Source organism: Varroa jacobsoni, unplaced genomic scaffold (genome assembly GCF_002532875.2).
Source record: "Varroa jacobsoni isolate VJ856 unplaced genomic scaffold, vjacob_1.0 scaffold_1131, whole genome shotgun sequence".
NCBI lineage: Eukaryota > Metazoa > Arthropoda > Arachnida > Mesostigmata > Varroidae > Varroa > Varroa jacobsoni.
In genome coordinates, this window is record NW_019214033.1 from 151,546 (window position 1) to 176,392 (window position 24,847).

Below are 24,847 nucleotides of genomic sequence, written 5' to 3' on the forward strand. Positions count from 1 at the left end.
GTATAAAGTCCATCCATAACAATGACAAATATTATCAATGACGCATGAGTAGGTGAACGGCACTTACGTTTGTGATATAGCTGCTGCTGCTGCTGCTATCAACTAGGGTAACTTTTCTTTATAATTATTCTGGATTTCTATTTAGTTGGTCTTCGCGTTCGCACTTGAACGTCGAACCCGCCGCTCACATCCCGCCGAAGGTCTTCCAATGGCCAAGGGCGAGGCAGAACTGTTAAAAGTCCTTGCAAATGATCATGCGATTACAGGTAGCGGCGACGTCCGCTAAACATCACATCAATGCGGGAGGGGTGAGCCGTACGGGGATAGCGTGGACCGTCCCGCTAATCATGGCGGTACAGTGGATCACAACGAGCGGACCAGAGTAAGCGTTACACAGGCCAAAGACGCAAGTGGTCGAATGCAATCAATTGCACTGCTGCCAGTGGGGCCGATGGCGTATGACGCGTGTAACGTCTAGTACGCGTTGGAACGGCAACTTACTTACATGCTAAATCGGAACACTATAGATATAATGAAATGTGTAGTGCTAAGTGATTAAGTTGTTAACTCGTACTTCTAGTGGCTGTGCTGTGCTGTGTTATATAGTTCAAATAGATTAATGTATTTGTTCAGGGGACAAAACACCAGGACCCTAACTTCTTTTCGATAGTGAATTTTTTCAAGTGAGCTTTATTATAGGGAATTAGCGGCACTTGTTCCATATCGATGGATCGTTTCGTCATCAGGTTAAGGCTGGTAACAGTAAACTGTCAATAGCGCAAACGATACTGAGTAAGATATTCTAAGTAAGTGAGAGTTTCAACAACTTCCGAACGGGTACATTCAGAATGCTCTACGCTGGAATCTACCATCAGCCGAACCGCAGTGAAGTAGTTCGAAAAATACTGAAGTCCGAACAACACCAAATTATCATCGACACGGATTCAGCGGCCAGTAGCCAAAGTGCTCAAAGTGGCTATAGCGTCCAGTCGAATTCAACCGCTCTCAGCGAAATCGAAGGCAGCGTCTCGGCCAGTAAAAATCAGGTTAATTTATTTATCTTTTGGTCGTTGTGGAACAACAACTTTTTCGTATAAAATTGCTTCTAGAAAATAGAGAAATTCGGTAAAATCACTCGGGTATAGCTATGGCGTTCACCACGAACGCTGTTCAACTGCTAGACCACCGTTGTTGGCAATAGAACACAAACTCCGACGGGAGAACAAACAGTGTTATTACGACCGACCCATCGTTTTTGCTTTTGTCAGAAAATGTTGTTTTCGCAACTTTATCTGCTCTAGACAGAAGGTAAACTGCCACAATTTTCTTCGATTCGCCACTATGAGTAACTGACGAGTTTAGGGAAAAATTCACCTCTTGTTTGGCGTATAGAAATAAGACTAGAAAGAAGAAATTTTAAGTCGTAGAGAACGACACCAGGGGCAACGGTCAATCGTTGCTGTTTAGCTATACTCACAGGCGCTCATATAATTTGTGCAGTCATCGTAGCGCCCCAACGTAGGGTTCTCTAAGAAGCCCCTCTAAAGCCCGCTATTTTACGATAAGAAGCAAACATCCTGCAACTTAGAATAATTGGAAAAATCCGTATATTGTATTAAGTTGACTGATTCAGGGGCAAATCGCTTAGCGCACTCGCTGGGGTTTGCTGTATCAGGACGTCACCGTGTACAATTGAAACCGAAAAAGTCGCTGAAACAACAAACGTCCAAACGCCGTAGCACTTCAGCTATCTGCCAGTATTATTCTTTTTATTATTGCTACGGTATGACTGAGAAGGCCAAAAAAGACATGTGTTACACTTTTTCCTCCTAAAACCTCTCTAGGCTGTTCTTACCATGGCGCAAAACATCGTTTGATATCCCAAGGAACTGACTAGGATTTCGTCTGCTTGTGAAGTTGATGCTAATAACTGATCTAAGGCAGCCTGCCAGCGATCTGATACAATCTGGCAAACTGAAGGCTTGTTTATAGATTTTTTTCTTTAATAAACAGGGTCTGATACTGATCAAATTATGTCCCGACTATGTTCTGAGTGTCGAATCTATTGCCATAGGATATACGAACGAATATATTCGTAACAAATTAAGCAGATAGAATCAAACAAGTGGCGTCCCTCTCGATTCACCATACGTGCTCAGTAGTTTCGAGGAAAAAAGAAACGCTTGGGAATCATTCTCTAAATATTTATCTGCTTGTACAGGCGATATATGCTCATCATGATGTTTGTCAGGCAAGGCTTAGATAGCGTCAGTCATCAGGCAGTAAGATCTTTAAACATTTTTTAACGTAAGCTGATTGCTCATACCTACTTTGGAAATAGTTTTCATATGTTGAAAGTAAGGACGGATCATCTAGTCCGAGTAGCCACACAGCTTTAATTTTATAATTCCAGGATCGAGCATATAAAGCTAACCGAAATTGTTCTACGAGAAACATCCGGAAAAACGGAGCAGGAACAAATTAAAGAAAAAAGTTTCGGAAATTTCCACTGATGAGCAAACGGAACATACCAATAAGCTCGGGAGCCTTTAACCGTTGTTTTTATGGCAATAGTTAGAAGTTGAGGATTCCGTCCTGTGGTTCAGTAGCCCCCCCCCCCCATTTACACCCAACAACAACTTACCTAACCGCTAATTTTTCTCTCACACAAAATGAAGTTACATCAAAGGTAATTGAAATTAATTCATTAATTAGATTAATAGTATGAATAAAAGCACTTTTCTTTCTCCTACCTATTAGTACCTATTAATATGTATATATAATATTCACGCAGGTAACGACGAGATACAAGTGTTACACGACTTGAGGGTGTCAATAACGTAATTAAGAAGATTTATAGCAGCTGAAAATTTCCTTTTTCTAATCAACACCGACGAAATGTCCCGGGACCTTTGAAGTAACATAACGTAGAAGAACCACAGACAGCTACGGCAGATTTATAAAGAGACTTAAAAACAATGAGAAACCCTGCGAATCAACCCCCTGAAGGCGTTTCGTTATTATTCTGTTCGCCTATAAATACTTCGCATAAAAAGTAAATGGGTCGGAATAATTGATTTGTAATGGCTAGGGCAGATACCGAGAAAGACTTTCCCGTACAGCCATCATCGCCGAGATAACAACAAAATGCCACTAAAATTAAAATGGAAGCTCTGAAATATATAGCAAGTAACACAGCACACAAAATATGAGTTGGGCTATATCACATTACTCCTCTGGCGCCTATTTCAAACATATAAAATCATACCTTATAATTATACTTCTAAATATAATATGCCGGTGTCGCAGTTAATCAACTAGGCGTTCAATAAGGAAAAGCCCCGTTTTGTTTCGTATGCAGGCGCATATAGCTACATCGGCGTTTATCGAATAGCCACAGAAATTCGACCCGAGTCGAATGATCGGTCATTAAACGCCCCTGGGCATAGGACAAGATTATATCGATATCTAATAGTAGCCTTTATCGGCTGACAGGATTCCGAATCTGAATCAGCACCTAAAATTGTATGAGCCGTCTGAGTGGCGCCACGCGTCCCACTTAATCAAATTGTATACGACAAATAGTCAGACTTCGATTTCTGACCAATATGAAGAACCCTAACGCACACAATGAAAAAAAAACCCTTATTCAAGGAAGGGGCTCTCGTTACGATCTGCACATGATCAATCCACAAATGAATTAACATTATAATTTTGGTACCAGTGTCGATTTACGATGCATGGCGTGTAAAACTGAAAAAACATGAACGAGAAAAGCGATTTGAAGGCAGGTACTGCAACGATCTTTTGTGCAGTGCTTACCAAATGTACAAGTTACTAATCGTACTTAGCTAAATACTAACTAAAGTAAATTCCTTGCGTGGCTACTAAGTGTATGTTAAGAAAAAAGAGCATACTTCCTTTTTGGAAGTTCTCCTTGATTTCCTGAAGTTCCTTGCTCTAAAGTAAATAAGCTTTTATCGTAGCTCTGCTTGTTCTGTCAGTGCTCACGGCTGTATAATACTAGATGTAGAACTGTATCCTAAATCAACAAAAAAAAATCCGCCGACCTGTTTCTATCTGGAAGTAAAAGTCGACTCAGCTCACTAATGAGATAGCTATTCTTCTGCTTCCGGCCGGCGTACTTCACCGTAACCGTTCATCGGTTCAATCAAACAAAACAATTGTTTTGTATACCTGTTTACATACACCTGAACAAAGTCAAATAAGTTATGTACCATTATGACAGGTAGTGGGCGGTATCTTCTATAGTACTCACCTCGTCTGGACTTATATTAATGACTGGAGAGAGCGGAATGCCACTCATTTTTAAAGGACAGTTGTCTTCGATCATGGGTCACTTCCGTTTCGATCAGCATGCGGTTATTAAGTGGACGACCCAGCGGTGTCCAGCCATCAATAATGCCCCGCTGTTGCAATGCTATGGTACAGAAAACAAAAAATAAGAATTCAGCTATCTTTTTGATTTTGTTGATGCCCTTCTCCCGAGCGTCGCCCTGAAACCCTTGTGGCGCCTCATCATCGACCATTACAGATCACGTCTGCCTAGTTGGATCGAGCCAATTGTGAGCTAATGTCTCCACTGTGAAAACAGCCATCCGTCCACTCCCTAATCTTCCAGCTGGCTGTCTGGGTTTAGCTTGACACAAGGGTTTCTTGCGTAACCGGATAAACCTCAGGAAGTATCCTGTGACCTTGAACAATAGTACAACTGGGAATATTCGTCGCATATCGTTTCATGGATGCGTTTCATGAACGCATATAATATGGACCCTTAGAAATAGATATGCAGGATTTTTAGTAGGCTTCTAAAAAATCGACTATAATGTTCAGGCTGTAGGAGCAATGGACATGGTGCGGACGTAGTCATAAGAGAGGCATCTGCATAATTTACCCTGTGTAACTCATTCCAACGTTAGAGCTTATTAAGCATGGGGTGCCTGCAACCAATTTACGCCCTTGTGCGAACCTCGGAGGTTAGGCTTCCCCGAGAAATGGATATCAGATTTGGGCATTTTTGTCCGTCGACCGATATTCCCTATCAATGAGTAAAGAACAAAACGTATTTAGGATTAGTAATGGTTGAATTGAATGCCAAACGACTCGAAAAAATGGTGGACGCGTGCAGCTAACATAGATGAAAGCATACGAGTCGAGGAAATGTAGTAAGTACGCTGTTGGTGTCATGGCGGCCAATGCAGATGCCGAGCAAATTGTTTCCATTGTTACCTATTGTGATTCAGTCCGAGAGTTGGAGCTACTGGGGGTATTGTTGTTGCTATAGTTTTCCGTTCCGGGTGGTTGATCCCTAACTGATTGCCTAGCTGGAAAGGGGAGATAAAGGGCGACCAGGCAGACAGCTTCCGGATTACTCGAAGAGGAGCACATTTTGGCTAAAGAGAGCTAAACAGGGCAAAGCTTGCTGGCTTCCAGTCCATTATCATATATAATTGACTTTCTGCGGTATACATACGAAAGATGAGGCCTGGTGAGAGAATGAGCGATAAATGAATAGGTCAGTCGATACCTCGACTCCTCTTGCCAGAGTGCTCTACATGGATACCATATTCAATAGACGAATAAGTAGACAGCTATCTATAACGCGTTGTGCTTATATGTATCGATGAAAAGTAAATAGCTTGGTAAGCCAGGCAGAGGTCGGGAGTTGAGCTTCAATATCATACAAATTAGCGGATACGGTATGTTGAAACTAAAGCGCGTTGTGTGCGTTATAGATAAACGTAAAAGCTTACATAGCGTATGGATTCGAATAAAGAGCGTTAACCTTGGGTTCCGTTCGAGTACGATAACTTAACTCGATCTAGATGTCAGGACCTGTTAGATCAAAAGAGCCTGCTACAATTAGTTGATACTATGATTACGGTGTATCGAAACCTATAGTAAATGTGTAGTGGTCTATTGTGTATACGTATATAATTATACACAGATAAGTGTATGCGGCCCATATATATCGTACCTATTCTGTTTGTCGATTCGATGACAATTCTTAGGACTGACAACTAAAAACTCGAGAAGACGTTGCCAATTTTTATTTCGAGAAGGTGTCGAAGTTTTTATAGAAGATGCTGCGCGTAATTGCTTTGAAATTCTATTGTGCCTTAAACATTCACCATACTGCATCGCATAGTTTTGTAGGTCAAAAAGCAGATTGACACTGTTTTATTTAAACGAGGGTTAAATCGACGTGCCCCCCCCCCCCCCGCTTGGATTTATGGACTCACTGGTTTAATGATCGAAAAGGGAAATCCAGAGAAGTTCGCGCGCTGTGACCGAGCTTGCTATTTGATAGTAGTAATGGGCCAAATTCTATTCTAAACGCTCGAAAAAATAATGAACGTTAATGCAACTTGCTACATTCTGCAATAGTAAGTTTCAGGACTCACTGCTGCGGAATAAGTATTCGCTTATGAGTATATGGCCCACTAATTTTGCAATGTAAAAATGCCTGCTACAGCCGTACAGATCTTGTGGCCTAGAAATTCTGTCCTTTACAGTTAGGTGTTTCCTGCCGCGCAAAACAGCCCAAGCCACCGAGCTTTAATCAGTTTTTAAATACAATATCTACCTACACATTTCACGTAACGATAACAAGTAAGATGAAACATGGTGAAAATTTAGCAAGTGATGGTTGAACATAAGGAAAATGGAGCCGGAGTCCAACGTACCTTGACTTGACACAAGTATGGATCCTAAAAGGCCGTTTGATTTGTAATCCAGTTAGAAAATGTGGTGCATTTCTGTATGCAGCAATCACTCATTCTATTAGGACTCATTTAACTAGTAAGTAAATTATCGTATGTAATAAAAAAAAGAAACGTAAAAAACTAATCGATATTGACCAACATGCGTTTCTTGTCATTTCCAGGAATCGAAGTTGGCGGGTAATATGAAATCCCGTGGGCGCTATAGGAGTCGCTCGTTATCTGCGTCCTCGACGGATTCGTATTCTTCCAGTAAGTTACCACATTTTTTTTCAGTGCTTTTTGGGTTTGTAGCCAGACTAGCGATAACTGTGCTTAGTCGAAGTGCCAAGTAGATGTTTTCCGAGATGTATGTGGAAAATCGTTGCGGGCTTATGTGTTGTTGCTTAAGACGATACTGCATTCCGCCAACTATGGCTCTGTCTAGCTTGACTGAGTTTGGTCGAATCCGCTAACTTCACGGGTAAACAAGTTCGTGAATTTCCAAGAACACTGTTCGGTACACTGCTATCCAGAGGCATTAAAGGGCTTCGCTTAAAGCTTAGGACGACTATAACACTGCGCTGTAAGGATAAACTATATAGTAAATTGCATTCAGGACACGCTTGTGCGAGATGAAGATTGACTTTATATTGGAACGGTCGTTTCCTAAATTTAGAAGAAGATTGGCTCAACAGAAAAAATAGAAAAGAAAAATACTAGTCGCGAGTTGACCCGCGTCCTCAAACACTGCCTCTTTCATGTTAAGTATACTATAAGTGCGAGTCACGATTGAAATATTATGGAGGGTCTCTGGTTTTTGTTTACATGTTTGTTTGATTGGCGTATTGACTTGTGTGTATGCATATATATATATATATATATATATATATATATAAACAAATTCGACGCCTTGAAGTTCGAAATAGCTCAAGGTGATATTATGGCCTACTGAGCTAATATCCTGAGAGAACACTAAATTGAATACTGATTAATAAGTGAACGTTAGCGAGACAAAATACAGGTGACGGAATGTGCCGCGAGTTAACAACTTAATAGTGATAGTAATATCTAATTATACGAGTATCGACTATATCTTTCTGAATTTTTTGCATTTAACAAAACACGCCAATATAAATAGTATTGCATGTAAAGCGCTCCTTGAAAACCTATAGCGGTTTTATTCTCCAAATCGTTCTGGCTGACCATCGTAACAGGTCTGGTCCTGGCCATTAGGCCAGATGGCAGAGCCCGTTCACCAGATTGAAAACGCATTCGCGGAAGCAGTAGCGTATGGCTGCCAATGCTGTGGCAAGCAGTGAAAAGGGTGCTTATATGGCGATCATTTAGGGGGACATGTGGTCCACTAGTTGGACTCGCTCATTCAAAAGCAGCTTATTATGAATCCAATTCGCATTAAACCAATCCCACTGTTGTAAATGTGAGCCACACATATTGCTCGACACAATATGCCAAGTCGGCTAGCCGTGTATATAGAGCTAAATGGTTATTATCATTATTAATCCTTATATGATCAAACAAATTTCATGATCACTAAGTCAGCCCTCGCTAGCACCCTCATTGTATGCGAAGTTTTCGTCATGACTCCGCAAGAAGTTAGAAACACTTCAGCTCCTCTTCAAAGGCGATTTTACCTACTATTTCTTCGATATGTCACTTGGGAAATTTCTGTTTATCGATACCCATTTACCTTGAATGACCACTTGCGATGTCCAGGTCTTAGCCAGATGTCACTTATTCCATATTTTATCCGTGCTTACACAGACTGAGGCATACATTTCTGAGCATTCATCCAGCGGATGATTTCTTTTTCGTTCTGGCCTATATAGCTATAAGCAAACGCGGCGCACCCCTGAGCTTTACCGTCGAGCACTGTCGACGTTATGCTGTCTGAAGCTACTTTTGCTATCGACAAATAAGAAGATTATCTTAGAATGTCTAGCCTAGCACAAATATTAACAATACAATTTTTGTGTGTTCGTTAATCCAAATGAGCTAGATCTATACGACTCTTGTATGTATAAGTAAATACGGGTTCAGGGCGAGACCTTTAGGCGCAATAGAGGTCCCTATTATTCAAAGATTCAGCAATGTGACTTATCGAACGTCGACTATTTGCATAGATTCAACGGGAGAAGGAACTTCAAATCATCCTTTTTTAACCATAGGATACGGTACAATAAAAACGGTGTGTATAGGAAAACAAATCATTGTGTAGCCATAGTGTTTGTTCAATGACCGACCCTAACCCCATCTTTACCTAGTTATATAGAAGATCAGCTATAAGGATTTCATATTTAGCGGATTAAGTGCCTTCCTTGTAAAACAAACAGGTTCTATTTTTTTTTTTTTTGTAAATTAGTGAATTTTGTTTGATGAGAACAAACATTCATACGCAGTTGTTTCTTCGATAAAGAATGTTCGTTACGCTGCCATACACTGACTTGAGCAAATTTAATGAATCAAATCCCCGTTTCAATATCCTTATTATACTGACAGTTACGTATTATTGTATATGTCTTACATATATTTTTTTCCAATCTAAATGAGCATTTACGGTCTTAAATATATATATTGATTGTGAGTAACCGTGCTAACCGGGGTGAGTATATAATAATCAAAGCCCCGAGCTACTCAATACATTTCCTCACGGAGAGGAACGTTTTGGCCTGTTTGTCCATAGCAAAGCTGTTCAATAAAAGCGATTTCGAATTTCCGTTGGCCTATAAAAGACGGATCTACCTATCAAAAGACGGAACAAGAATGCCTTACCGTCCTTCGAATATCATGCATCTTGAATCGCTATCCGATCTTGTAGGATAATATTGGGTGAATCGTGGCTCACTGGATAAGTGCCGAAAGTGGAGAGGCTCCGTGAGGTGGCGAATACTTACGCATGCCGGGCAAATGAGCCCGTATTCGTACTTAGCCGGCACGGGATACTAGGGGTCAGGCTGAACGTTCTGTTCTTAGCTGGGCTTCGGGCCTGTTGACCATTCAATGGCGACAGGTTTGTGATCTATTGTTTAGACTTTAGTCTATTTTCAATTGAGCACTTTCATTCTAAATGCTGCAGTCAGCTGCTAATTGTCCGACACAGTTAACCGCACCGAATCAATGCGTGGGTCATCGTACCAGCTGCGTCCCTCGTGCGCCTTTCCCAACTCCAGCGTACCAATGTAAAAAAAAACAAAACAAAACAAAACGCGCAGGACCGGATTTGGTCTTTTGTTAGTAGCCACGAAACGAGGTGTCTCTCAGTAAATAGAGCGGTTTTGGCTGTACAGGCAAATTGAAGGTGGCGTCAAGCAGTGTAAACTCCGCAGCATTGTTATGAGGAGAGCCTTCCTTTGTAGGGAAGAGAGATTCTACAGGACAACTCAAAAGAAGCTGAACATGACAGGGAACGGGCTAGCTTTATGAAAAATCGACGCTCAAAAACGGAGACTGAGAATATAATACGGCGTCAACCGGTTCGCGCTTGTTGAAGCTCACAAGATTACGGTGGGCATGGCCAGAGTGAACGCCGACTTTTGCGGCAATTCGGAACTTTGCTGGTTTGATTTCGCTGGGCAGTGACAGACCCAAGGCGTGCAACTGAACAATGGAAAGCAGTTTTAATAAGCCTCAGTCACAGAGGTACGAAGTGGGGCGGCTACAATGGCAATCGGATATGGCTAAAACAAGTTGGACTTGTATAAGGTTTATATATATTCAAATCTGTAATAGTTGAGAATAGGTATATATGATCTCGTAAACGGTAACGTTGATTTTAGACAAAATCTCAAACGCAGCCCTAAGGCTCGATTTTTAAGGTATATCCGTGCAATGTGTATACGTTTTTAAATTGTATTTCAACAGATAAATGAGCTAGAACTACGTACTTTTCTTTTTACATACAGTACTTCGTAAGAAAAATTAAATAAAGTAGTTAAAAAAAACTGAGATCCTCTATCATAAATTAGTTATCTTTAGATCTCGATACTGCCACTCACCCTCCCTGCAAGTTGTCCATCGTATGAAACATGTTCGAGCCTTACCTTCTAAACCGCCGTCCTTCCATGCAGCCACACCGATTACAAAAAAAACTACTGTTGTCCTATGTTATAGCAAGCTGTTGGCTTTCTGCCAAACGATGCCATATCATTCTTTTACTTCCCTTTGCTGTGATCAAAGAAGATCTAACAAAACGGACGGGAAACAAGTTCAATCCAGATCTCAGATTTGGGTCTTCTCCTCTTGAACCTGCTTAAACCATTGTTCCGTCTGCCTGCACAGTTTCTATGATGTACCCCTTCTAACTCAATGTGACTGTTTTAAGCTATACTACCATAGAAGAGTTTCTATAGGTAACGGTAGTCATTTAGGCTTTGGTCGCTCAAATTTTTGTTGCTTTTTTGGTATTTTTCGTCTCTTGTTAATTTTAATTGTATCGCCAGCATCAGTTACCTTAGAAGACATGGAAAAAGCACACCAAAATAGTGGAAGTGAGAAATAAGGACCAGGACTGCAAGATTGTGTCCAGCTTATGTGCAATTGCTTTGCAATTAGACTTGCGAGAAAATATTTCTCAGGTAGAGGTTGGGCGTGATAAACAAAAAAGGGTTAAAACGGGGCATCAGAGAAAGGTCGACGAGGTGTGTTGATTCACGTAATTACAGCATTTAATTCTCCAGCTGGCATTGTATTAAAATGCATGCGGAAACGATGTTGGGTTTTGACTACGAACAAAAATAATTATTACGATCTTATTATAATTATTTAATTAATATTATAATTTATTTATTTATTTATTGTATAAGTGAAAATATTCAATGTCTCAAGTGCTGCTTCCGTAATAAATAACGTATCGCGCGCAGATTGCCGCAGGTTTTAAACGATACGTGAGATGTTGACTATCTAGCCTATTTAGGCCTACGAATACGAGATCATGTTGTTGGCTTTCCGATTGTGTGCGTAATGCGTAAGACAGGATCGCACATCGTATGCGGAGGCATGAAACGTTTCGGGGTTGACTGTCGCTGGTGAGCCGTGTGGCCATATTCAGTACTAGTCGCCTTACTCTAGGAGTAATTGAAGATCTCTTGGCATCGAAATCATCTCATTTCAGTAGTGAATTCAGTGCCGAAGTGCTGCTACCTCTAGGCCCTAAGACACCACCCATTTAACGATTATAGTCCTACTATTATTACGACTAGTACAACGTTCGTTTTGAAAAGTGGTAACCCGGCTCCATTTTGGTTAACTGGTTTCGGAAGCCTTTTTTCTAAATCAATCGAATAAGGACAAACGAAGGTGACCATCTGCATCACCCGAAGTGAACTTACTCCCCAGAGAAAAAAGCTCAGAACTCAGAACAACAAAGACTTTTGCAACTGCAACAGAATACTAAAAAATAGCCAGAAAATTTTATATTCATTAAGAAACCAGTTTCATATAAGTAGTTGTAGGCGTTCCTCAAGGACTGTGCAGGCTGCTACCGGTAACATGACGATGAGTTTACGACGCGGAGTGAATGATAGTGACCAAATCTCGAGAAAAAACCGCATGGACTCTGTAAGTTGAGAGCTCTCATCTAAGAGATTGGTAGATCCGAACATTAGAAGGAAGAAGTACTATTTGACGCTTTTCCTCAATGTTTCCTGCTATTCCTCCTTTCATAACGCATATGTATGATTGAAATCAGAACACAGACCCTTCTAATAATTTTATTAGCAATAATAATCGTATTTCTATAGGATCCTATCAGTGAACAAACCCAGTGTGCCGCCATTTGTTAGTCAGGTACCTCACGCGTCTGTTGGCGCGTCAACGTAGCAAGTTTTTTTAAAATAAAGCTAATTAAAGGCAAGTTTCTACGATCGTTTGTCAATTTAAAAATTAAGGGGCCGTTTATTAATTCGAGCCAGTAATTCTTTAATAAAACTAAACCTCAACTGCTAAGGCGATCATCTGTTATGAAGAAGAAATACTGGGGGATACAGATTCTGTGAATTGTTTCTATATAGGCCTTGTGCATTTCTCACAGTGCAACATGGCAGCAACCGTGGCTTTACCTATATTTTAGTGTTATGAAATATCTCGGGGGTAGCGTTTGGAATAGTTCTTGTTTGAAGACGGCCAATAGATTTTCGGGAATTTCGCATTTGGTGGCGAAGCAATTGAAAATAATTGACGGTCATAGAAACCATGAAATAGTAAAAAATTCGTTTTTGAAAAGAGAGCAGTTAATGTCTACCTACTCTTTTAAGGGAATTTTACAGAACAGATAGTTTAGCATATTGTGCCTCAAAGAAGATGATTTTCCCTTATTTCTATAAATACCTGCGCAATATACATGTCGGCTTCTGGAAAAGACATATATGGAATCATATCCAATGTACGTTTTGCCCTCTAAGTTTGTTTTGCCCCTGTTCACCTTACCTTCAAAGTAGTGTCTCTAGTTCCAGTGTCCAGGTAAAGACGGCAAAAATAAGTTATCGCTTTCAGGAAAACCGCGTTTACAGACGAAACCGAACGGAGATCTGAAATTAATCTTGTAATTGTCAATAATTAAAAATAAGAGTAAATTAAGAATTATCCATTAATTAATTATTAATGCGATTGTCAATAGCAATGATTGTAATGCTATTTTTATAGAAAAGCAAGGAATTCTAATTGTAGTGGAGTATATGCATTATTTCCATATGGATAATAATAGATCTACGTTTTGCCATCTGTAAGCAAACTTTTTACAAAACTATAAGCCCACCTTTGCTCTCTGCTCCATCGAGTAAGTTATTGGCCAGCACCAACGATTCGTAATTACACTTACGTGGGTCTACAGTAAACAGATCACAAAAAAGGCTAGCGTAACCAAAAAGAACGTAAATCAAACCATATCCTAGACGATTCCAAATAGTTTTTTTCCAAGTAATCTTTCCATTGCTCCTTTCTTTGAAATTCCTCCATAACAAATGTCACTTCTTCCTATACAAACTCTTATTATCACTTATCGTCATCATCATCATGAAATTTTCTTCCTATATTTCCATCGTGCAGATCTCGGACAGAAGCTGAATTTTTACGTTTATCCACTGACCTCATTTCTCAATCGGCAACCCAATTAATAAGTTTTGGCAAAGGAAATGATTATTTTCTATTTACGCCCATGTGAACGGGGTACCGTGAAATGAAGTATGATCTGGTCCCCGGGAGCTCGTCGCAGCAGGTGAGACAATGTTCTGATGGGTTTCAATGGTCGCCGTCGACCCATCGTGACGTCGCTTACCCTCGTAGATCGAGCATTTTTCGTACGCGTCTCTTCGTAACCGACTTTGATGCTGATGTTGAAGCAGGTAAGTTTAAATCCTTATAGTGATTTTAATTCGGTTGTCTAGATCTAACAGAACTATCGGGTCATATATACAGTAGTACGAAACAAAACATACATTTCGATCTCACTGTATCGTAGTACGTGTTTAATACATTACACAGACTGTAGTTATTAAACAATACGATTTATATGAAAGATATAGAGTCTGCTTAAATGTTGGAATGACAAAAGCTACGCCTCATAAGAATATGTATAATGACGCACTTCACTTTAGAACTGAGCGGTACGAAAAATACGTTCTAGATGCATGGTGATTTATTTTTTCTAGAAAAATTGTTTGTAACCATTTACCTCTATCAGTAATTCTGCTCAGTCTGGTATAGGGTCGTATAGTTTTCTTTCTAACCTGAGCATACCACTCTAACCACGGCATAACAAAATTACCAACATATTTAGTGGACCTCCTGTAGCAATGGCAGCTATTCCTCCTTCGCTGTCAGTAAGATAGTGCTAGATCTATGAGTCACCCTTCCGGATCGCCCGATGCCCAAACGTAAAAGAAATTGCCTCGTAGCTGCCCCTCGTAACGGTCGGAGTGACACCAATAAAAAAATGCACGCAGATACAGACAGACAGACAGATAGGCAGCCGATATGGCGAGGATGTTAAGAACGCTTACAGCGCGTAAAATTAACCAGTTTTTTTTTATTAATAATACAGCATAGAAAGTAGTATAAAGATAAGTTGAGCTGATGCCCGAGGAAGGCCCACAATCTTAGCGCTGTCCCTTTCTGCAGGCGACTATAGGTAATAGGTATTTGGATATAGACACTCGGATTCTTCGTAGATCGTAGAACACAGGCTTTAACAGCTCCGACTCGAGTTGGTTTCGTAAGTATGCAGAGGTTTTAATTGCATTTGCGTCCATAATGATGACTCCCCACCAATGACATACGGACCGTGCCTTAGATATACTATAAGTATCACTATGATTACACAATTGAAATGAATAATTTCTTTACGCTCCTTCTAATTATTTTTTCATTTCAGTGCCCTTTGTAACCGTGAACACATATTACTCAGTGTACCTTCTTCTTCTGCAACCACGGTTTGTTATAAGCACTTTATAAACGCGGTACAAAAAGAACAGAAATGTTAGATCTACTTGAGATTCTTTAATGTTGAATTGAAAGCTTCAGTGCTTTCTGCTTCTGTGATTCAGTTCTAACCGCTTCAAATCAGTCGACGAAAACTCGGGACCATCTGAAATAGCCAGTACGGAAGTTAGATTTTCTTTGAAGTGCATCAGAGATTAAATTGAGCCCAGTTGTCTGTTTACAGCAAGAACATTTGGAGAACATTTGTTAAAGTCGTCTAAGATCAGTGTGAATCGGGTCATCGGCTGAGCTATATATTTTTAGAAATTTATGTATGAAAATTGTGTTCGGCCACATTTTTTAGACCTGACTGCACGGCGAAACGAGACAAAAAAAGACATGGAGTTATATTTCCCTATAATATTTCTATCTATATAAGTTTTCGGTTTTGTATGATAGATATGATGAACGGTCCTGTGGGCAGGCCTTTTTGCGATACAGGGTTGCCGCGTTGTCAGTGGAAAGTAACTTAGCACCTTCAGAGGCCACCGCAGGAGATCTCTGGAAAAAAAGCTTTCATTGTAAATATATGGTTTTTCCTGAACTGGGCATACAATATTCAAACGTTCCATCAAGGAGATACCCTGTAGATTTTTCCTCAGCACTTTCTCGCCCAGACCGCTCAGGTTGAAAGGATACGAACCAGCATACGAAATACTCCTCCCCCCGATCCAGCCACAGTGGTTGGCCTTTTATATCGACTAACTTTACCGTACCACCAGAAATCGAGGCAGAGAGAGAGGAAAGGAAATGAGCAAGACGATGAGAAGAAAACATGGGGCGAGATAGAAAACGGTAGTAAAGAAGGGTGGCAAAAGCTCTATGCTAGGTTTTGTAATAACAGAATCCGCAATCATATTGTAGCTCGGTTAGTATTTGTATTGATTGTATTTGATTTGTTGTACTGTTCGTAGATGCAACTGGTTATTATGTGCGAGGGAACCGGCTGTTGGGCGGAAATATTAGCTCGGCTGGCATAGAGGCTAGTGATATGGCTCAACTTGTGTCGAAATTTTCGATCGATGAATTGTACGTACAGCTTATAGATTTTTTATTGTCAATTACTCTACTCCTGGGGTTCGACTACTTACCCGCTTTCTTTCGTGAAGCTTGTTTTTTAGGATCGATATTTTAGCTAATTAATGTTAGATAAGATACAAGATATGGGTCGACTAAACACTAGCGAAATAAACAAAAAGTTCCCAATCGATATCTAAATGTTGTTTTCTGAGCTCCAAGCAAGAGCTTCATTCATGGAGCAACTAAGCATAATCAAAGTAAAAAATCATCTGAAGGTATACAAAAAGGATGTTTGTCGACTGAGAAAGTAGCATAAACATGATAAAAGTTACGTTTTGAGTAAGCTACGAAAGCACTGTCTATCGAGGGCATTTTCCTCATGCCTCCTTTTATAACTTACGGTACTATAAATTTTCTCACCGGGTGGGTCGAAGGCAGATCAATCCAATTGCTGATATCGAATTGTTGGCGTATGCCGAATGACGCGAATCGGCCTAATATATTGAGACAGCCTTTTAGGACTGTACTGACCTAGGCGGCCTATTCCCGTCTAGGGGTTGGTGCGGAGTAATCGAAGCAATTTATGGATACAATTGTTCTGAACAAAGCTAGTTATCTGTGCGTAGGCAAAACTTTTATGTACTACACAATTATGAAGGGAGTTTTAGCCCACGAAAGCGATTTCTGATGTGGATAATATTATCGAGTCTAAGCCAGCCAGTCTTCTGGAGCACGATTCTACGATTCCAGATACCTTATCATCGGCCCACATATACTCTACAGTGTATATACATAGAAAGAAACAGTTCGATTAAATGTTTATGAAATATTATAAATTCTAAGCCGATTAATATCGGCGACCTATGCTGTGCCTGTATCAGGAACACTATTCTTCGTTCATCCGTACCACAAAGTGCGCCAATAGGGGAAACAGAATACAACATAGATTCACCCACAGCTTCACCCACAGCTTCACCCGAAGCCGTAACGCATCATAATTAACGTCGACGATATTTTTTCTTCACTCGTGGCGCTAACGTTGTGTTCACGACTATGCAAATGTCTCTTCAAGTCTGGCCTGTTATTGTTCCCTCTTCTCTTGTCGAGGTCGCGGATGATTTCCTGCGCTACGTTCCTTATCCACATTCTCATTGTGGAATTTTCTGGCTTATCTCTTCTTTCTTACGCTGGTCCCCGCATAGGTTTACTGCGACAAATCTGTATTTACGTTCCGAAACGATGTTATCATATGGCAATGACATGGAATCTGTGTCCTATATTGACTCAGCACTTTGTTTTTCCCTTGCTAACGTTCCATCTAGAAAGCGTAGTACGCGCCCTTTGGCCATGAAGACATTACTTCGCCAACGTTTTATGATTGCGATTAGCAATGCGAAACAGTCTTTCACCCCCCTGTCGGCGTTGCTGTAACGTCTATCCTGGCTAACCTACCCACTACCATCATGGGTTAACTGCGGTGGTAACACTAGGCAACACCTGTTCCACATTGTGAATACCTGTTATTTGCTTGTCCTGACGATATCCATAGTTTAACCATGGATTCTATGCAAATCTGTCAGCGGTTCCGACAGTCAATAAGTTCTATCAGTCGGCACAGTTTCCATCTGCGGTCCTCGAATACAAAGTTTTTCCATTAGGCAGGAGCGACAGACACCCATCGGCGCAGAGCGTTCGCGCGCCCTAGCTAAGCATCATCTTAGTCACAACGGAAGGAAGGGAGCGAAGTCTTTTTCATTGGCATTGCCACTACGCCACGCATCGCTGCTATTCGTTACCAATCGAAATAGCAAGTAGCGCTGCGGCCGATTCCACTGATAAGTCTAACTATGTATTAGAAATCGACTATAGCATCGGCTTTGCCCGCGGTATTGGCCGCGCTTGCGTGCCGGAGCCCGACAGTGCACGTCGATCGTGCATTGGCAGCAACAGTTGTGGTAAAGAGGTGCTCATGTAGTTCGGCGCAAACATTCAGTGATTACTACGACCATTTTGCCGTGGCGGCCAATTCGATTAACGCTGAAGTCCGTCCAAATCTCTACCGCTGTGCATTGAGACGTGTTTTGGTTAATGCTGTGCTTCGTCGGTGCAGAAGCGACTTTTCTGTTTGTGCAGCTGTTCTCGTATTCGACTGGGTTCATTACTTGGTAGGGTTCGTCGAGGAACGATTGGCCCCGAGTAACAGTAATTCCGCGACCACAAATGCGCCCGATAGCCAGCAAATGGATGACCATTAGGATACATTCAACAGAATTTACTCGTTTGTGACGTTAATCGTTATTGAGGTTGGTGTTATGATAGACGTAACTGACTTCGGAGTCAGTTGATCCTGCGGGCGGCCCACGTTTGTAGCTGACCGTAATTTGTCATTGTAGCATGGAATGGTCTGATCATTTTTGTTACAGGATAACACCTGTAACCATTGGATGATTGTCTGGTGTTTCATTACAGTCATGCGGTACAACAGTGTTCGTCGGCCATATCTCTGAAGCTGGTCAACGTCATGCCATTTCTCGTCCTGTTCAGTTGGAGAATTGGCCAAAAAATTGTAGCGTAATTCTCAGGACCACATTTTCCACCCAAAAATAATTGTCGTCTTTCTAGGCGCTTGCTGTGACCGGCGAGCGGCTGGGAACGTTATGCGTTCGTTTGGCAGCTTTGCCTTATGTCGCGCATCATAATTCAGTAACAACCAAGCTCATCACCATTATTTGTATCATAACCTGTACATAACGTAAGCCAACTATTCAATGGCTGTGGCAAAACACAGAAGTGTTGCTTATACTTACGTGACGGGCCATTGTTTACATGCAACTGGAAAATTGTCTCACCACCTATTTTTTCAAATAGCGTGAGCCACAGAAGAAAATTTTATAGGTGCCTATTTCGGCGATTCGCGATTCCCGTTTGTGGACCCTCTACGTTGGGCTTGACGAATCTACTAATTTATCCGGAAAAAACATTTTTTTTTCCTGCCAAACAGAAGATGGCGCTGTCTTTCTGCCGTTGTTCTGTTTTCGTCGGAAACGCTTTTTTATCGGTTGAAAAATTATTGCCACTGACGCTTGCCAAAATATGATATTGGCAAGTGAATCCCTCCGGTCGTTGCCTAGACTAGTCGAGAATCAGGCGTTCGTGAGTCAAAGTTGTTTTGCTACTTCAGAGAAGTGTGTGGAAACTATGGTACAAAGGCTTGCATAGAACGTAAGTTGTTTACCTAGCTTAGTAGATATCCAAGCTAATAGATGCGCTGCATTCGTTAGGCAGAGCCTATTTGGAGAAAACAGCCTATCGGCCGTATTTGGAGAAAAAAAAAATTGAAGTTCCACGTTGTAGAGCGGCAAATCGAGGTGTTTATCGTTGTTTAATAGATTAGTTCGATTAGTTATAACGCAATAACGATCCTTTTTTTGATTGCGCGATTGGGCATCCTATAGCAAAATAGCTATATTTATAAAGAAAACAATCATAAACACCCGATGATTTGGCCATAACATTATTAAATGCATAGAGTCTAATTTTCAGCTAAGCCTACGCTTCCTGTTTCAGTTCCTCGCCATTTTTTTCGTCACGTGTTTTAATTGATTCTAGGTCAATCACAGCATAATATGCCAAGTCCATAACAGCGTTTTTATCCACCTCTAGGACAAAGAGTAAATTGTCAAAAAAAAGACGTTTTAATGTCCCAAATCCGGTGCTGCTGCCATTGAACGTTGGTTTAGGCCACGGACTCCCGCCAGTGGGGGAAACGTGTTATGTTATTATCATATCGCCATGTATATGGTCAACGATGAGGTGCGCCAGCTTGGCAGCTATGCTGACAGTGTTTACGGCAATTGCCAATACTGCGATCCGCGGGTCGTCGATCAGCACGGCCGTTCGGCTGTCGGAAGTACAAGTAACTGGGTTTATGAATCGCTTAAGCGTCAGTGAAACTCACTTTCAGTATTAAAACGGTAGCGACTCAGTGTGTTTCTGTGACCCTGTTACAACAAATGTCGCCGATAACATTTCTTAGTTAGAGGACAATAACTTCTTTAAATCGAACGTAGGTAATATTTCTTGTTTTACTAGTCGGACAACGTTTTGTTTTTCTTGTTTATGTATCGAAGCATACGTTCGTATGGCAAACAAAAGTTATGTATATATACCAGTATATAATAACCAATATAGTCTTCACACTGGAATGAATTGGACTGATGAAATTTAGGTTCAATAGATGAAGTACGCGTGAGGATCGTTTCGTTATGCGTCATGTTATTATTTATAATTTCAGTTGAAAAAGTAACTTTTTAAGCACAGACCGGATCTATGACTTGTTCTTAAGCCTTACGAGGAGGGAAGGCGTGCAGCAATGCTACGACTGGTATAACCCAATCATTCTGTTTTACTGTACTCTATTTTATTTATTTGAAATTAGTACTAGTAAGTTAAATATTAATGAACATATGAAAAAGTGTGAGCAAAGTTTCTCAAACTATTAACTTATTCCTAAACGTTCTGCTCAATTGAAGGCCCTCTAAAGGTAAACACCTGGACCGGAATTATGCATAGACACGCTAGTTACAAAGACCTTAACCTGATAAGGTTTTAGAGGTAAGGTTCGCATATAACTGTTGTTGTTTTTTCTTCTCGAGCAAAATGAAATTCGTGGGTATGCCAGACCAGTATTTTAGCCTTTCAAAGGCCGGCTCCGCACGGCGTAGCTTAACTTCATGTAGACTCATGGCAGACGAATCATGACCTTTGACCAGCGTAAGTTAGCAGTAAATGATGGAAAAGTACCGGCTTCTCTAATCTTGATTCCTTTATTATACTTGATTCTTTTATAGTATGAAAAGCTTTTTTTTTTTTCAGTTTCATTGATTGCAATCATTAGCAAACCATATAAATTCGCTCTTTTATATACATATACATTTTTTTCTCCAATTAAGCGTCCTCGTCATAGAAACTACCAAATAATCGATGCTCGTTCCAAAAATAGTGGAAGCTTGCCTGCGACTAGTCTTCGCCTGAGTAGCCAGGTAGCGGCCAAGGCGGAAATCATCTGGCAAGATTGGCATGCTCGTTCTTAAAGGTCCGCCTAAGTTATGGCCTATATCATGAAATTGACTTCTCGTAATCGTAATGGACCTTTTAACAAGGAATGATAGCAAGATTTTGAGGTCACTGTTTTTTGATTTTTTTTTGATTTTGAAAAACCTGATATTCGACGTGCCTCACTTAATAAGAAACGAGCACATAGTGTTATGATTCAGTATATGGGTTCTTTTTAACGAACCTACGCCTTTACTATTAGCGTTCTTTTTTTTTTTTTAACAAATTACACGTCCATAAAGAATGCTGTTTACTGAATGGACGTCAGAACGTACATTGCACGATCTTTACTACAATCATGATTATTATTACTGTTATAAACGTGCTCTCGAGAAATGTTTTTTTTCTATTGCGTCGAAGACAGACTCATGCGATACTGTTACTGATCCGTTTGGTCTACCGATCTGACGCTCACCTTCCTTCTACCTCTGTATACAAAGTTTTCTCCGTGAAAAAAGCCAATTAATCACCAGTCATGGTCGAAATTTACGAGTCGAGTAACTAAACTTAGTAACAGTTCTATCTGAAACAACAACGGAAACGATCTAACAGCACGTTAGTTGATGGCTCACAATCTGTTTCTATTGTACTTCGCACTCGCTAGTGTAAGAGATCTTCTGTGCTTGTTCGTGCGTAGGTATACCTAGCAATAGAACATTACAGGTTAAAACAGCACGTTCGCAGGCTCCATACAGGTATTCACCAACATCTCTTCATTGTGCTACCGGGACCCTACCAAGTAGAACTGCTCCACTTAAGATTTATGCAGTTTTTTTTGCAACGGGCAATAATCTCATTTGCGGCGAGGAAGTAAAAACGTTGAGGGTTATATGGCCAACCCTACATCCTATATCACAGCCGGGGTTAAAGCCCAGATAGAACCAGGTCAATAGATCAGCAGACATCATCAGAAATCAGGTGCTGGCTCCCGTAAATTGCGTCCTGTCTAGTAGGTACGGTCATATAGAGAACTTGCACTGCTTGCATCAGAGAGATCATTCGCAAAGATAGTGGGCATACGTCTTGTGACGGCGCTCTCACTATTACGAGGATGCCCCGCGTAGTTGCGGAAAACACAGCCTACCTGGCGTGCTCTTCGCAGTAAACTTACTTTGAGCTAGGCACGCTGGTAGCAGTAGCGGCAACTCTGTAGCAAAACCGCATCAATGATTAGAGAACATATATAGTAGACTATAGTTGTTATCTATTGGAAAGATAAGTGCCCGGAGTGCAGCGTTCGATGATTGAATCAGTAGCGAACGCCTGCGATCAACAGCCATCAGTGGATACAAGTAGCACCAAGAGACGCAGAACATGCACGCAGAGAAGCACAGGTAGAGCTCACGTATAGCTGAGTAAAACATTAGCCTGATTTGCACCCATCGATTGAGGTAGCGCCAGTACGAGGGCGTCATCCCGTTTTCGATATTGTAGAATATCATAAATTACGAGATGTCCGAACACCTGAGCGTAGGCTACCATGACAATTAGAGATGCTTGAATGGCACATATATCTGTGTTGATTGATGCACCTTTATAGTGACTTGGTTTTTCTAGCTGGTCCTGACAATTTTATACCCTAATTAATGTAAATGGTAAATGTATATATCGTCAATGCTGTACCCTTTTCGCGATTTGATCCGTACACGTATAAGGTGGAAAATTGTTTTTTGCTGGACACCGATTCGTAGAAAAAATTCGTAAACGTAAAGGTTTAACAAATGTATTTGAAATTTCAAGGAGAAATAATGCCGTTGTTACCATGGATTACGGGTACTGCTCTTTGTGATTAGACTCAAGCTAATGGGAAATGTGTTCGCTCTTCATATCTGTAGCATAAATTTACGCCGGACAAATTCGAAGTGTCGTTCAATTTTCGAAGTAGTCTGGGCCAACAATATATATACATGTATATGCGCGCTGTGTTTGTTTACAATTTTGCGCTCCTAACAGTAGAATTATTTGTTTTGAAAAAAAAATGACAGAATGAAAGAAACTGGCCTGCATCTCGGAGTATAGATGCAACAGGAGGTTACAAAGGCTGCAGAGTATTTAGCTTGCTGTATCACTGTATGACGAGGATCGCTCAATACAGAGGTACTGACTCGATGCCGATCTATATGGCAGCAGATGTGCGGTTAAATTTTTTGGTAAAGAGCTATTGGTATTTTTGTGCAATACTGAACTCGTCTACGGTAGCATTGCGCGAGTACAATGTTTCACGTTTTGAAACATTTATCGAAAAGCCGAGAACACACGGTCAACAGGTCAAACCCAAAAATACGCGTTAACGGTGAAAGCGAACTTGTTTAGCAAGGCCATATCTAAGCTTGGCTGTCTTCTTTAATTCCTTGTGAACTATAACCAGATCCAGTGGCGTCTCGCCGGTAAGACGCGTGAGTGCCCTTTTCCGTGACATCTTCTTGATAAACTGTGGTAGTCTATTTCAATCAGAAATGTTCTCGAAATGTCACACGCCGAAGGCCACGCCGTGTAGCGTCAAACTACGAAAGGTAGAGCGGATCAACTGGAGAGCAGCGCACTTGCTTAGATCTCGGTAAATCAGGAGTCATCGCGTTTGTTGGGTTCCTGTTTAGTTCTACTTCATGATGGCCCGGCGATAAAAGCCAGACGTCCAACAGTTCTTCAGGATATTTGCTATGTCCTTACCACATACTTTTACAGAGAATATTGCGTTATATGTCCTATAGGCTTTATACTTCCGTGATCCAACCACGCGTCCACTTGTTACGTCTACCCACACTCTTAACGAACCCCCTGAAAACGGACTTATCTATACTACTTATGCTATTTCCTGTAGAATTTAGCGTATTTATTTATCATTGTGTGGTAGCGGCCTATATTAAACGTTCTTCGCTAAAAACATTGTGATCAACTGTGTGAGCGGAATCGGCGTTGGGAATTTTAAGTGCGTGCGAAATACACCGAAGTTGAGAGCATCAAACGTAGGCCGTTAATAATAATAATCATCAATACCGTGTCCTTATTAACTAGGTCCTAGAAGATCGGTTTTTGTCAGTGGCTGAATAGAGACAAAAAGAGAGAAACAGCGCCTGAGTCGTAGGACGTACGGATTTGTAAAAAGAAGATTGCCACCAACTCAACTTGTGAATGTGTCTTTGTGCTTGGGAATAATTTTAAGAAGATTAATTAGTTCAACGACAGTTGCAGCAAGATGCATCGTAGTGGGGCATTTAGTAAGATTGCCCTCTCGCCGATGGTGTGGTGTTTGCCTCATGACGTAAGTTCGTGTTACTGAAAAAAAGTTGCCAAATTTTTTTAAATTTGATCTCATACCAGCAGAAACTGCAGCAATTGATATTCCACGAAGCCCCCATTGACTAGACATAATAATAATAATGTTAATTGTACATTAATTATGAAATGTAGATAGAGAAAAATGAGAAAATACTGTTGTGTTAGTTATTTATTTTTTTAATGCAAACTAAAAAAAATTAAATTTTTTAATGCACTTA

General features: G+C 40.7%; 1 protein-coding gene across 6 annotated transcripts in view; it reads left to right on the forward strand.

The window, feature by feature from the left end:
• The window catches only part of AhcyL1 (Adenosylhomocysteinase like 1), a 174,543-nt gene that overhangs the window by 62,387 nt on the left and 87,309 nt on the right, over nucleotides 1-24,847 (forward strand). For 4 of the 6 annotated variants that reach the window (XR_002684338.2, XM_022844829.2, XM_022844832.2 and 1 more), the window contains exon 2: nucleotides 6,908-6,995. Coding sequence is in view for 5 of the 6 variants with exons in the window: in XM_022844829.2 (XP_022700564.1) it covers nucleotides 6,908-6,995 (88 nt within the window). In the remaining variant the exon portion in view is untranslated. Of the gene's footprint in view, nucleotides 1-337; nucleotides 1,047-6,907; nucleotides 6,996-23,934; nucleotides 24,613-24,847 lie in introns of those variants that run through there. The other 2 variants (XM_022844830.2, XM_022844831.2) reach the window with 2 other exon arrangements.